Genomic DNA, 16,525 nt, shown 5'->3' on the forward strand with positions numbered 1-16,525 from the left:
AATTTTGTTTAAACAAAATTATGATCATAAGAAGTTAAATAGCATGAAAATAATAAGGTATTAAGTACTCGTGGACAAAAAAAAATTCAATTTTCGTTACGTTTTGGACGGAAATAGATTTTTATTATTTTTTTTAAGAGGGTTTAAATCAATTATCTCATTTGCGACCTTATATAATTCATATCGTGTAATATAATAAAAAAAAAATTAAACCTCTAGGTGTTATCAGTTTTTTAACCGACTTCAAAAAAAGGAGGAGGTTATCAATTCGGTTGTATTTTTTTTTTTTTAATGTTTGTTACCTCAGAACTCCGTCATTTATGAACCGATTTCAAAAATTTTTTTTGAGTTCGTCTAGGAATGCTTTCAATTAGATCCCATAAGCAGCAAATTAGGATCTGATGATCGGATCTTAAGGAAATCGAGGGAACTCTTCAAATATTGTAGCGACACCTATGGTAATTTGGATATATTTAGCAGTAACTCGTGCATTTGCTCTTGCAAATCATAATTTGGTAAAGTGGAACTGAGGATGAAGACCAGATTTGACCAACGGAACTACTACTATCAATAACAAGTATTTCACGGGTTAAATTTAAATTATCATGATTAATATACTTACCTAGATAAGCGACTAAGAAGAAGCTTTAAGTTAATGATTCTTTCGAACTGATCTGATGCTGAAGCCAGAAGGTAGGCGACGGAACTCTGTTATAAAACAACGTAACTAAGTCGTGTTTGGGCTTTATGGAATAGTTGTGAGATGTTCTTTGGCTACGAATCACTAAAAAGTGAGAAATAAAAAAAAAATTAACAAAAAAGTAAAACCGACTCCAAAAAAATAAAAAAATAACAAAAAATGGAACGACCCAGCAGGAGGGATTGAAACCCATAGTATGTTGGTGAAGTAGACGACTATTGTGAATTGCCCCACTCCTGCTGGCTCGTGCTGAGGCACCGACTTCGAGCTAGTACGTACCTACTTACCTAGAAAAATATTTTCAAGGGTTTTGTAGTCGGTTCCATTTTTTGTTATTTTTTTGGAGTCGGTTTTACTATTTTGTTAAAAAAAAAATTTTATCAGCGTTCCAAATTTGAAACGTCCAAATTGGTCAAAGTTTGCGGCCTTACCCACCTACTACAAATTATAATAAGAAGTAAAACGGAATTTTTAAACTTTACTAAAATAAAAACTACTTATGTATTTTTTCTAGTTTGCGGGCTGGCCTCGGGCGCCGCTCAGAGCAGGTAATGAGAAATGCGCGGGCGCCGGAGTGGGGTGCACGGTACAGTTGATAATGACATGTAAAATGTACATGTATCTTTCAAAAGTTCCTGTATTTTTTTTTTTTCAATAAAATACAGAATCTTTTCTTGCCCGATTTTCAGTTGAATCTTTCGTCTGTTTAAGTTTTTTTACATGTTTGACAATGTATTTTTGCATTATCTATACTAATACTAATATTATAAAGAGGAAAGCTTTGGATTTTTGGATTTTGTTACGAATTAACTCAAAAACCACTGGACTGATTTTAAAAACTCCTTCACTATTAGAATGTTTAATTATTCCGAAGGCAGTTTTTTTTTATTTTTTTTTTTTTACTTTCTGGCTCGCGCGGTTTGCGCATCCGCCACAGACGCGTAAAGGTAAGGAAACGGAATCAATAGAAAATACGGGAATTTGGAATACGGAACACGGAATTCAACAGAAGAAGATTACATGGGATTAAACCGAAAGAAATAAAGATGTTTTACATAGGTACTTATGAAAAAATAAATTTAGTGACATGAGGAATACATATTTAAATTTTAATATCATTATTTATTTATAAATATGTTCAATAAGTTATATTATAGTTATGTCATTAGAGGTTAAAAGGACGCAGAGATGGACGTAAGTAATGGGACTTTGTAGGATATAAGCTGTTCATAAAGGAAGGTGTTGTGTGTGTGTGTGTGTGTGTTGTTGTGTGTGTTGTGTTGGTGTTGCTGTTATGTGTTGTTGTGGAAGGAGGTGTGGACATGAGAGAAAATAATGATTAGTGTCTGCAATGCCCAAGCCACACTCACAAACATCAGACTCGACCAGTTTAAATTTAGCAAGGTTGGCGGCCAGAGGGCCTAGTGGTTAGAGAACCTGACTACAAAGCTTGAGGTCCCGGGTTCGATTCCCGTGTCGGGGCAGATATTTGTATGAAAAATACGAATCTTTGTTCTCGGGTCTTGGGTGTTTAATATGTATTTACCCGTTTGTACCCAAATAAACATTAAAACATTAAGTATGTATCTTTCTATATAATTATATTTATCCGTTGCTTAGTGCCCATAACACAAGCTTTGCTAAGCTTACTTTGGGACTAGGTCAATTGGTGTGAATTGTCCCGTGATATTTATTTATTTATTTATTTACAGAAAAAATTAGGGTTCCGTACTAAAACTACAATAATGTAACTCAAAGTGTAAAAAAAAGTTGCCATAAAACATCTTTCATCGCATGCGCTGTAGAAACTATTGATCATCGAACAAAAAAATGTTTTACGATATTAAAGAAAACATCAAGATCTACAAAAAACTTCGCCATACCATATGTCCAACTATTGTAGTTATGTCACTATAACTACTTTTTTACATTTTAAAAGTTGACAGAAATGACGACTAAAATCAGACCATGTTATCCATACCTTTGTATTAATCCTTATCCATATACATAATTTAATATTCAGGACGGTTTTAATACATGTAGATTACTTTTTGAATAATTCAAATCGGACATTCCATTCAAAAGAAAGACACGAAATTAAAAATATCAATCAACCAAAAAATGCATTTACGAGTACTCTATTGACGCGCCCCGGCTTCGTGCGTGTCGGGTGTAGTTTTTGAGAAATTGAGCTGGAAATGTGTGTGAAGTGCCCTTGATTAGAGACCTTTTTAGAGTTCTGTGCCCAACGGGTAATAAAAACGGGACCCTAAGTATTACTAAGACTCCATTTGTCCGTCTGTCTGTCTGTGTGATAGCTAGACAGTTAAAACTTTCACAGATGATGTATTGCCGCAATAACAGCAAATACTAAAAACAGAACAAAATAAATGTTTAAGGGGGGCTCCCATACAACAAACGTGATTTTTTTTTGCTCGATATTAATAACAACAACAGGTACTTATTTATTTTTATAAATGTACTTTAAACATTAATAATTAAATTAAAATAAAATAAATATTTAAGGTGGGCTCCCATACAGCAAATGTGTTTTTTTTGCAGATTTATGCTAATGTCTAATGTTGTTTATGTACGGAACCCTTCGTACGAGTCCGACTCGCACTTGGCCGTTTTTTTTTACTTTTCCCGTGTCGGGAAGCCGGAGCAGGTCGCTAATTATAGTATATAATACCTTTAATTAATAAGAATATATGGTTAACAGGACACACACCAAAGATCGTAACTGTTTGACGGTAGCTTGATTTAAAAAAATATTTATTTAAACATTTTATTTACTGACACATACATAGAAAATTAAATAAAAGCTTGTAAAAACGAATAACTCCAGACTTTGCCATAGTTTGAATATAGAGAAAGGAGAGAGAAAGTGGATAAAGATGTTTTGGAAGGAAGGAAGTACAGGAAGGGACGCAGGTTCTCTTTGAGTATGTATAGGCTTTACCGCGGTGAGTGCTTCGAAGCATTGGTTGAATTGTTGCTACCTGCTGCGAAATTCCACCATCGCACTTCCCGCCGAAAGTCTAAATTTCGTCGACACTATCTCGATGAATGGCGGTCTACCAATGTGCATTGCCTTCAGCTCTTCCTGCCACGTACCTACAGTGAAAGTGTGGAATCAACTTCAGTGCTTCCTGACAACTATGATATCGAGGCTTTCAAGACTAGGGCTTATACTTTCTTAAAAGGCCCGCAACGGACCAATGACTCTTCTTGAGTAGTTGGTACTCCTGGGCGATGGTGATCATCATTTCCCACCAGATTACCCTCTTGCCCGTCTACCTCCTTCTCGTTATAAAAAAAACCATTTTGAGTGAGAGAGTGTAACTTCTGTCAGTACTCCTAGTTCCTTAATGTCTTTAACAGTTGCCGTGTACTGAATAAATATTAATAACAAAAGTAAGGTAAAGGCCCCAGTGCCCGACACGCTAGTGTCCAGTAGATGACACCCTGCTGTCACGTCTTTTACTAATGACATATAATTAAATATGCCAACTATTGGGTCAGTGACGAGCACTCGTACGTTTACCTTATATATTTTAAGATCGATAGCAAGTGCAACAGCTGCATCGAGCATTACTCTGTCCAAATTATAATAAAGAAAGAAAGAAAATACATTTATTTAACGCCATAAAAACAATCATAGAACAAATACAAGACACACATGACGCTAAACAGGTCCCCACTCAGCATAATGCAAATTACTCGCTCTCATTTGCAACAATATACTTTTTCATTCATGTTTATTCGAAAAATTACAACTGTCAAAGATATTAAGAAACTACCCACCTAAATAAAATAAAAAAGTAATCGCTTAATAACTTTGACGACACGTCGAAGTTGCGGTGTAAGTTTTTGGTCGGTGTACAAATCGTTGTAGTCTGTGATACCAGCCTAGTTAATTTTATCAGCAGTTCAGGTGGCTGCGTGCTGCCCGCGTATCCACCGCATGGCACCTACACTGTTTACAACAAGCCAGAAGCCGTGCCGGGACAAGTCTACGACTTTGCTGGTTTGACTGTAACCTGTGATCCTGGGTATGGAGTGGTTGGAAGCAATACGACGTACTGTTTCGGCGGAAATCCTTGGCCCCAACCTATGCCACAGTGCACCCGTAAGTAGCTTCATTATTCTTGAATCTTGTTGTTCTTCTAGTCTTCTTTACTGAATCTTGCCAATGATAGTCCTGAACAATGCTTCGGCATTGCAAATGGTTATATAATCTAATGACACTTGAAACTAACATCGACATAGCTGTTTACAGCTCTTGGAAACACTTGTCAGAGACGACCTGTTTAGGCATGCTCGCAGGGAGCTAAAATCTAAACAGCACTGTTGTGGTACTGTCTATTAATGCAACAGCTTCAATACTTATCAATTTAACAATACATTTATTTCTACTCGACGTCGCACTCTTAGATTAAGCTTGTTTCTAGGTTTCTGCCGACTGACGCCGGACCCAAGCGTCCAATACCATTGCAAAATAACTGGAGCTGGTGTAGAAAGTGGCACCAGGGTATGCTACGAGCTGGAGCCGCACGGTACGGAGGTCGTGCCGGAGTGCAACCGCCCCTTCTACTACTCCAGCAGCGTTCTGCTGAACATGCACTGCGTCGACGGCAGCTGGGACCACGTCGCCGTCTGCCAACCAGGTATTCCGTTCATGCTATTTTCCTTCTGATCCGAGATAACATTGCGACTGAAATGTAAAAAAAATATATAACAAAAACTAGAACCGACTACAAAAAACCATGAAAATAATTTTCTACCAGTCTGAAGTCGGTGGCTCAGCACGAGCCAGCAGGAATGATTGAAGCCCAATATACTCGTATTAGTTGTAGGTGAGGTAGACGATTATAGGTCCACTCCTGCAGGCTCGTGCTGAGGCACCGACTTCAGACTGGTAGGAAGGTATTTTCATGGTTTTGTTGTCGGTTGTATTTCTTGTTATAAAATTTGTTTTTTGAGTCTATTTTAATTTTTGTTAAAAAAATTCTTTATTTCTTACTTTTTAGTGATTTGTAGCCAAAATACATCTCACAACGATTCCATTAAGCCCAAACACGACTTAGTTACGTTGTTTTATAACAGAGTTCCGTTGCCTACCTTCTGGCTTCAGCATCAGATCAGTTGGAAAGAATCATTCTTCTTAGTCGCTTATCTAGGTATATTAATCATGATCGTTTATAGACGAGCGAGCATTACTTATTTTTAACGAGTTTCATAATTGGTTATCTACGGTCTTCTTCATCAGGTCCAGGTTACCAAATGATACTTTCTGAATGTAAATGCTCATCTTAATGCTAAAAATGCCAAAATCGCCATAAGTGTTCCTTTAAAATTTGAGGTTTGCCCTCGATTTCCTTGTGATCCCATCATCAGATCTTGACTTGGTGACAGTGGGACTACCTCAAAAGAATACTCTTTCCAGTCTAATACATCAGTGACTCTTTCGAATAAAAAAGAATTTTGAAAATCGGTCCACAATTGACTGTGTAATCGGTGAACATACATGAAAAAAAAAATACAAACATTGGAACATAGAACCTCCTCGTTTTTTGAAGTTGGTCAAAAAGCGGCCAAGTGCGAGTCGGACTCGCCCATGAAGGCTTCCATAATATAAAAGTTCTTGTAGTTCGTTGTAACTTTGATCGATGTTTTAATAATAGTGTAATAGTTTTAATAAAACTACTTACCAGATCTCGTTCAAATCAATTTTCGGTGGAATTTTGCATGGTAATGTATTTACATCATATTTTTTTTTAGTTTTATCATTCTCTTATTTTAGAAGTTACAGAGGGGAGGGGGGCATTTTTGAGTTTCAATTCTAAGTATGGGGAACCCCAAAAATTTATTGTTTTAATTTTTATATTTATGCGTATTAATCTTAATGCGATTTACAGAATACATCTACTTACCAAGTTTCAACAGTATAGTTCTTATAGTTTCGAAAAAAAGTGGCTGTGACATACGGACGGACAGACAGACAGGCATGACGAAACCATAAGGGTTCCGTTTTTTGCCTTCTAAAATCACTTCTCATGCTTCGTAAACTTCATATTCATGCTGGATACAATAATACAATAACTCTTTATTGAACACCAACACATAGCAAGCAGTACCAAAAACACAGCTAACTCCATAGGGATTTTCCAAGGCAAACAACAGGTGGACTTCTTGCTTCAGAGCAATATCTTACAAGAGAAAAGTAAGGAATAGATTTTAGCAGGTGGTGCAATTTATATTAGATAAGAGCAATTTAAAAAATACGTAAAACTATCAAATTAACTATACAATAGGTATACACAAGCATAGAGAAAAAAAAGGATCCCCTATAACACCAAAAATCTTGGTGGAATCGGGAAAACTTACTGTGGAGAATCTCCTGAAGGAAATAAATCAGAAGTTAGAAGTAGTGTTTAAAATTGAAAACAAACTGGAGGGGCTAACAACTTTGGATTTTTATTCCGAAAAGTATGCGGAGTTGGCAGATTTAAAAGAGAAAACAGAAGCAAAATGGACATGGCATTGGACAGAAATAATGTGTATTTACGAAAATGTAATAAAGCGCTGGAAGAAAGAGTAGAAATGCTTGAGCAAAAAGAGAAAGAGAAGAACGTTGAGTTAGCCTTCGTAGAAGAATTTGAAAATGAAAAGTTGGACGAAGTAGTGAAAAATATTGCGAAAGAGCTTAATTTAAAAGTTGATGAGATCGAGTCAGTGAAGAGGGTAGGTGCCCGCGAAAAAAGAAGGTGGATGCAAACTCCGGCCATAAGCGCAAGCGCCCGCGGCCTATTGTTATTAAAATGCGCACTAAGGCAGCCCGGGATCAATGAATTCAGAAACGTAAAACGCGTATTACAAATGGCACAATTTATAAGACTGACAGCACACAGAGGATTTATATCAACGAGGAAATGACCAAGTATGAGCGACAATTATTTTGGTCCACCAATAACCAACTGAAAAACATTTATACGTACATTTGGTTCCAGAATTCTAATGTATTAGTAAAGAAGAGTGAGACGGAGGACACAATTTATACCATAAAAAACGAAGAGGGTATAAATTTTCTCATTGAGTTAGTAAAAAAAAACAGAGTAAACAACAAACGATAACTGCGTGGATACACACTACTTGATTTGTGGACTGAATGATGTTTGGGCATAATAATATGGATGTTGATGATAATATTGAATATAAAAGATACGACAATACCAGTGAATAGAGTAAGAATATCAAAAATAAAAACCAGCAACTAGACGTGGTACACTTAAATATTAGGTCTTTAAGGAAACAATATAGCGAGCTGATTGTCCTGTTAAAACAGTGTGATGAAAATATAGACGTCCTCATTTTATCTGAAGTGAACGTTAAGCAAAATGAGTTATCTTTTTATCCAATAACAGGTAACAATTTGTTTTCGAATACAAGAGAAGAAAGTAGGGGAGGTGGTATTCTTATATAATATGCCAAGGATTGCCTGGACTTCAGTGCTGACATTTGTGATACTACGGCGTCGGAAATACTGCACGGAAAGCTGAATATAGGAGACAAAAAAAATGCATATTATATCAATTAATAGGCCACCAAAAACAAACAAGTTAAAATTTGTTCAAGAAATTAACTATATTTTAAAACAAGTTCCGCCCATTAATAATGTTATTATAATAGGAGATATGAATTTGGATTTATTATGCAACGACTCGAATATGACTATTTCTAAATATAATATGTTGTGTGAGCACGGCCTCCAATGTGCAATACCGGAAACTGAGATCGGTGCGGTATGCACTGTGTGACAAGCTAGTAATGGAAAAATTAAAACTAATTAACTGGGCGGAGTTATCAACTATAGAAAGTCCATTACTTTTATATGAAAAACTGTGTATGATTTTTGGCAGTATTTATAAAGAGGCATTAATTGAAGCTAAACAAATAACTCAAAGAAAATTGCAACCATGGGTAAATAAAGATCTAGCAAAAAATATTTGAGCACAGAGATGAATTGTTTAGAGCGTGGAAATTTAATCCTAAAAGTATGAACTCTAGATTAGAATATACCCGGTTTAGAAATAAAGTAAATAAAGTTATAAATGCTGCCAAGAATAAGTATAGGCAAAGCGAAATAAATAGGTGTGAAGGCGACTTTAGGAAGATATGGAATAACATTAATGGGTGGCTGGGTAGAATTAAGGGTAATGTTGATAGTACGATAATGAAATATTGGGGGAAAACAGATAGTGTGCAAAACATATGTAGTAATTTTCCTCAAACTTTTACACGGGAAGTGAGAGACATAAAACATAATTGTAATCAAAAAAAAATATGCCGTGATTCGTATGTGAAAGTGACCGATGTTTCTTTTAGATACAGGAAGGTTAGTGCTGGTAATGTTGAGAAGATTATTGACAGCTTGAGTTGCAGGAAAGCACCTGGCATTGATGAGATCAGGATCCAGGATATAAAATATGTAAAATCGGATACGAGTATAATTTAAGCAAACTTTATTTACATGTGTATGAAAAAGTTTTGTACCCCGATCAATTAAAAAAATCTTTAATTAGACCTATATTCAAACAAGGCAGCCATTTGAATTACACGAATTATAGGCCAATTGCTATACTACCAGTTATAAATAAGATTGTGGAAAAAATTGTAGTAGGACAAATAAGTACATTCTTGAAACATCAGAATGTATTGTCGCCGGCGCAGCACGGCCTCCGTAAGGGGCGCAGTACTGCGACGGCCTTGACCTGCTTCTCGAACTATGTAAACACTGGTCTCGGCGGCGGGCGGCAGGTTCTCGTGGTATTTATAGACTTCAAAAAAGCATTCCACACCATGACCTCCTGCTTCAGGCCATGGATGAGTGTGGCATCAGGGGACCCATGAACCAGTGGTTCCGTGAATATTTAACGAACCGAACCTTAAGAACCGTCATAAATGGGAAAACAGGTTCCGAAGTAGAGGTAAGCCTTGGCGTGCCGACCAGATCGGTTTACGGACCTATTGGATATATCATGCATGTGAACAGTGTGTCGAATGTTGTCCAAAACTGCCAAGTTTATATGTACGCCGGCGAGGATGTGCCTGATATAGTGAGCAAGGTGCAGGAGGATTTTGTAAACATAACGAAGTGGGCTCATGACAATGAATATTCTAAACATCAGTAAAACAAAGTGCATGCATCTGTTTTCACCATACAATAAAAAAGCAAAAGATGTAAGATCAAGCGATATTAATATTATAGGACACACATACAATTGCCTGCACAAAAATAAGCAAACTGTATATGTAGTAGACTGGAGGTCGTTGATAGTTTTAGATATCTCGGTTTGACTATTGATAGACATTTTAATTGGAAACTACACATTAATCAAGTCTGTAATAAATTAAGGTCAATTTTGGGTCAATTTTATTATCTAAGTAGAATAGTAAATAAACGCACCCTGCATATTGTTTACCATGCACTCGCTGACTCGTTGCTGAGCTATGGGCAGAGTTGCTATGGACTTACTTTTAAGACATATTTAGATAGGATAAAACAGCTACAAATAAGACTAATAAAATATTTAGTAGGTAAAAACATAAAGAGTAAATACTTATAGAAAAAACTATGATGAACTGTTCTCAGTTTGTAAAATTCTCCCTGTACATTAGAAGACTATATACCTAAATATCCTAGAAACTTATTATAGTGAAGAATATAAAATACAAAGCCACAAAAAACGTCACTTTACCAGGTCTTCTAACAGGAAATTACTGTTTTTTTTTTATTCAACTGCATGGCAAACGAGCAATTGGGTCTCCTGATGATAAGAGATCACCACCGCCCATAGACACCTGCAACACCAGGGGGATTGCAGATGCGTTGCCAACCTAGAGGCCTAAGATGGGATACCTCAAGTGCCAGTAATTTCACCGGCTGTCTTACTCTCCACGCTGAAACACAACAGTGCAAGCACTGCTGTTTCACGGCAGGATTAGCGAGCAAGATGGTGGTAGCAATCCGGGCGGACCTTGCACAAGGTCCTACCACCTGCGAAACTGTTGCAGCACTTGCAGCCGGTTGCCAAAAATTATTACGCAAAAAGAACCATAGAGTACCTCATGCCTAAGTTATATAATAAATACCCTTTATTGCTTGAGGAGGAAAAATTAAAAGTAGGAAGTTTAATAATTGCATTGAAAAAGATATTAAATGATAATGATAACTAAACCTACCTACTCAAGATTGGTATCTGGGATATTCAACGGTGGAAAGCATAAACGCTGTAACCCACACCTTTACCAAAAAAAAATATTGCATATTTCGATTCAGTTTTTTTTCTGCGTCGAATGCTGTAACTCTCGTTGCTCTACGACGTTTAGAAGTTTCTGGACAGCGTAGTAATTTTTACAACTTTTGGTTATTTGTGGTAGGTCAAATGCTGTAACCGACACAAAAAACGAAAAAAAATTGAGTCCTGTATCTTACTTCATACACGCGGAACAATATTCATCCGCACGATGTCGCTTACAGCGTTTAGGCGAAATAAAAAATTATATCATACGTGGGTTACAGCATTTACGCCGATCGAGAATATATTGCAGGTGAGTGTTAAAGCATTCACTGGGAATCAAAACAACTGAATACTTAGGGTTACAGCTTTCTATCGAAATTTTTTAAGGCAATTTGACTATTTAATACATTTATCTCCTGGAGTATAAGGATAAGATTCATGACGTTACAGCATTTGAAAATGCATGATATTATTGTTAGCAGTAAATTTACATCATTTTTACAAAGCTTTTACTAGCTTTACATGTATGATTGTTTGTAACCGACTGCTTTGAACTCAATTTTGACCCACTTTAAACGGTCAGATTTAATTTAAACTCTGTAGACTTATTAGTTGACAGACAATTGGTAGATGATTAATACAATAATGTCATAAATTAATTATCAACTAACACTAAATCTACTTAAAAAACTAAAAGTAAATCTACTAGGTACTAAGACTTACTAGCGCCCCACTCCGGTTTCGCACGGTCACAAATTTAAATAAAGGTCTCTATACAAGGACACCTCACACACATTATTCAGCTCCATTTCCGCGCAAAGCCGGAACGCTTTTTTTAATTCATAATATTTTGTGTGAATGTTTATTTAGAATAATTCAAAAAGTGATCTATAAGATTGAAACAGTCTTGAATATTAATTTTACTGGATAATGTCTTCATTTTGGTCGGCATTCTCATCAAACTTTTAAAAATTAAAAAAAGTAGCGGTAGTTAATGTGACATTATATAGTAGTACAATAGATGGACATATCGTAAGTTTTTTCTAGATACCAGATATACCTTTCTTCTTCTCAGCCTTTTCTCAACCGTCTCGGCTTAGGCCTCCTTCAATTCTTTCTCTCGTCACATGGGGTTTGGATTCAATTGAAATAGCAAACCTTTTTACAACTTTTTGTCTGCTCACCGATCATGTGGTGACCCTGAGGTCGCTTTTCGCCCCATGGCTTCCACTCTAGGAGATGCTTGCACCACGACTGTTGTAACGGAACGTTTGGCGGCATCTGTCGGGATAAAAAGTCACTTCGTTGAAAGCATCAATGTCATGTAGTTTTTACTTGTAGCTTAAAACAGCAAGTGACATTGACAGTGACATTTGTTTCGAATTTGAGTTTGACAGCTTGATTCTTCATCGTCATCGATGATGTCGGGGATGTGCGTTTGTGCCGAGGAGCTGCGTGGCAAATAGGCCTCCGCCTTGGAATCCCGAGGCATCCCACAATTGTAAGCTGGCTCAACTGGCATGGAAAAATAAAATAAAAATACTCTTCTGCAGTGAAAGTACTGAAAGTACTGTACTGAATTGATTTTCATCTCTATCGCTGTCTCTTCTTCAGCTATGTTCGCTATACTGAAGCTTTACTCCAGTCCTCGTCACCGTGGATGGTTGATGTCACATAGCAGTTTAACTAGTACTTGGGGACAGCTCATCAATATCTAGTGGAGCCAAGAGATAGGAGACAAAGCACAGGAAGCCGGACGGTAGAAGCACGGAGTGAGTGTGACCTGTCAGGTTTGAGAGGAGCCCTCCTGTAAGTCATTTCGATCTCTCAGCAACCATAAACACTGTAGTTTTCATAATAAGTAAGAAGCAACAAATTGTCCACACAGCGAAACCGTTAACGCGACCCTGTTTCTCTTCTGTCTTGGAGTCTGACCTTACATTATACAAACACCATATGTAAGAACCAGTGTTAAAATTCCACCTTCGCTGATTAAAGACTTTCACTGCAGAAGAGTATTTTTATTTATTTTTCCATGCCAGTTGAGCCAGCTTACAATGGCGCCCACTAGGTTTGGATAATTGTTGCTTTCTTATGGATAATATTTAAGACTGGATTGTCAATAAAAGAAGCGTATGGCACGCTGGCATTTCTATTCTTAAATAATCCAATTCATAGTAGTGATTGTATTGTTGTGTTGTAGCTGCTAGAGACTTTCATTTTGTTACCCTTACTTGACCACAGTGTATAAAAATATATTTGTGTTTTTTCTCACAAGACCGTGTTCAGCAGTAATTAATATATATTGAGATATACTGATACATAAGGAAATTGTTGGTTGCAATTCATAAATAGCTATTGCTTTCAGTGTAACATTCTGTCAAACAACAATAAACAAGTGTTAAATTCAGTGAAATTATCTTATTAAAACAATACTATTTACAACAACATTTGAAAACAAAACAATTATTAACAACTTGCATGCCATATAAACTTGTTTTCTGCAAATCTTGTGCTTGCTTAGTTGCTTACATGCAATAAAGAAAAGTGCTTAAATTAGTAGATATTTACATTTCAAATTTAAAGATCAAACATTAGTTTAATTACAGAAACACCTTTCTTTAGTAATAATGGTAAATTAATCAGTAATAAAATAAAATCTTGTTATAATGTTGAACATAGTCAAACAAACATATGTGAGTACATATTTAAGAACATAAAATAAGTGCCAACTGGTAATGTGTGAATAAACAACATACAACAAACTTGTCATAAAGGTCAACTTTAAGTCATAGTGACCTGATAATCTAAACATTTATGATCTATTTTCATCACAAACAGTGAATTGATGTGCTTGTAGTGTTCTAGTGACAATTTTAATACAAATTAGGTTAAGCGGGTTCCATAGCTTTGAAGTTGTTCGGGGGGATTTTTGTTTTAAATTGCTACTCAAAATAAAGATAGCATTGCTTTTAATGTTCTTTTTGTCTAGCAAAAGCTAGCAAATATTATTATAATTACTTTTTTGGAATATCTAGCATTAATGCTAGTAGATTCTTTTATAATATTTCTAAAGGAAAAACCAAAAGAAATATTATTTTTTAGTACTATTCTTGCACTGTGTTAGTAAAATAAAACTAGTATACTAGCCGAGAGGTTAGTTTTAACTTGGAAACTTAATAATTAAGTGATAAATTTTGGTACAGACCTCCGGGTTACAAATTAACTTAGTTGTTAGCGAATACTAAACTAAGTTGTTAGTGTTTGCTTAGCAGTTTTTCTGCTAATTACTTCACAAATATTATACATAAACAAATAAACTGCATGTTAGGTTAGAGCTACTCTAAAGTACAACCTAGCTACCTAGGTTATACATTGTAAGAACTGTTACTAAAATAATACTTACTAAACAGTGATACTGGAGTTCTAGTAGCCATACCAATTTTTTTTTATGTATTTTACTGTATTGCAGTTACTTTTAACTAAAATACTTGATAAAATATATATATAATAATTAACATTTATTGAATTTTGGTGTAAACTTTTAGTGGTAAACAGCATTTTGTTACTCAGTTTGTAGGTCAACCCTGGGATAGAGGAGGAATAGTGTTGTGTTTAACATTTCATGACATAGTAAACAAAACAAACTTATAGAATAACACTTGGACTTGTTTTTTCTTATCTAAAACATGGATTTAAAGAAAATAAATTATCATTCGTTGCTGCGAGATGAGTTTACATAGTGAGATCAGTGTTAGAGCAGAGACACCCGGAGATACAGTTTACATTATGAGAAAACAACTTAAGAAATATGCACAGAATTTCTGCCTGAAGAAATTATAGGTGAAGATTTGCGAACTAGTGAGGAGTTGCCTGTAATTACAGAGAAAATGAAGAGTTACAGTCTAAGAGCTCTTTGAGAAAACTAAAGACACTCGTTTGTTAGTCCGTGCCAAAGCTTTGTACTGTACATTTTATTTTCGACTGTACAGGTTAACTGTACTTGAGTTACAGGTAGAAAGGAAATGAGTGCTAATCTAAAGTCAAAGTTGGAACAATGTTCGGTTATTATTAATAGGTTCTTAACAAAGCAAAGCGATCTTGGAAGTACCGGTTCTGTGTCTGTGCTGATTTATGTGAGGTTACAAAAGAGTCTACAGGTTTTAATCTTCTAAAATATTGTCAACATAAGTTCAACGGTTTGTCAAGTGTTCATTCGTTTTAGAAGCGGTAAACGAGCGTGCTCAAGCGTTTTGGTATTTCTGATGAGCAGTTGTTTAACTCAGCTTGTTTTTGTTTATCGATCAAGGTCTTTTATGGTATAGAGGAAATAAACACAGGTTTCAGTCTTGGAAGGGGTTGAGCCACTTTGTTACTATCGAGAGTTTGCACCAACGGATTTTGACTATAGATTACTGCAGGAAATCCATTCGCGAACACAAGGACAAGACGAGCCGACTCATATTTACTTTGCGGTTATGAGTGGTATGTTTGCCACGTCTTGCGAGTCCAAAAAGTGATAAGGAGCAATTGGAAATCTTGTTTCATAATATTAGGCCCCCTGTTTTCGGAGCAGCTCGCATTGCAGCAAATTAACTCCGTCGAAGATTACGTCTGTTGTTGTAGGATAATTGAGGCTGCACGACAAAAAGGAAAATTATTTGCGGAACCGCCAAAACAGTCTTCTTAAATCCTGATTTTGTTTTATAAAGGTAAAACTGCAAAACAGGACTTTACTGCCGTCGCATCTACATCTGTAAACAACAGAGGTCGTTCAACCACTTTATCATGGTGCCGTAGTCGAAATATACCCGCCACAACACCAACGAGCTCGTTGACCAACGCGCGTGTCATACAGACACCTCACAGTTTCGACCACAATCAACAGTTTTCAATAAAAGTCCGTCAATATCCGGCAAGATGTATGTTATAGGTGCAAGGTAGACACACATCATACTAAGGGCGTGTACCGACAAGCGTATTATGTGTTTTAAGTGCGGTCAACTCGGGTATACGACACGATCGTGCCCGAAGTGTAGACTCAATTTACAGCGCCAAAAACTAATAGGTGAAAGGTCGTGGCGGCACTTCAGTAGAAAAAGCCGTAACTACTGATAGTTACAAATGTAAAATGGTATCACAATATTTAAAAACAATCCGTCACCAACGGTCCTTTTTAAACCTGACGACACCGACATTCGTCGCCTTATTTACATGTTAATATTCTGGATTTTGACATATTTTTGTGCATTGTTGGATTCCGGGCGCTGCAATCTCGATTATAGGGAATGTGCACACGAGCGTTTTGTCAATTTAGGCTACCAAATGGTAGAATCCCGCTACTACTGTCACTGTGGCAGATGGTTCAGTATGCAATACAATTGGATTTTATAACACTGCCGACTATCTTTTAAAGGGTTACTAGATTGATAAAATTTCACGTTATATTACCTACTATAGTATCGAATGTTATCCTAGGAGTCGACTTTTGAAAGAATTCTCGTTATTACCAGAAATTTTT

General features: G+C 36.2%; 1 protein-coding gene across 1 annotated transcript in view; it reads left to right on the forward strand.

Annotated features, from left to right (window-relative positions):
• Window positions 1-1,144: 1,144 nt before the first annotated feature.
• The window catches only part of LOC141443003 (prostasin-like), a 431,412-nt gene continuing 416,031 nt past the window's right edge, over window positions 1,145-16,525 (forward strand). Inside the window, exons 1-2 of the mRNA XM_074108217.1 lie at window positions 1,145-1,248; window positions 4,630-4,832. Of these exons, the coding sequence (XP_073964318.1) occupies window positions 4,817-4,832 (16 nt within the window). The 5' untranslated portion in view covers window positions 1,145-1,248; window positions 4,630-4,816. The remainder of the gene's footprint in view (window positions 1,249-4,629; window positions 4,833-16,525) is intronic.

The sequence above is a fragment of the Choristoneura fumiferana genome, chromosome 26 (genome assembly GCF_025370935.1).
Source record: "Choristoneura fumiferana chromosome 26, NRCan_CFum_1, whole genome shotgun sequence".
Lineage (NCBI taxonomy): Eukaryota > Metazoa > Arthropoda > Insecta > Lepidoptera > Tortricidae > Choristoneura > Choristoneura fumiferana.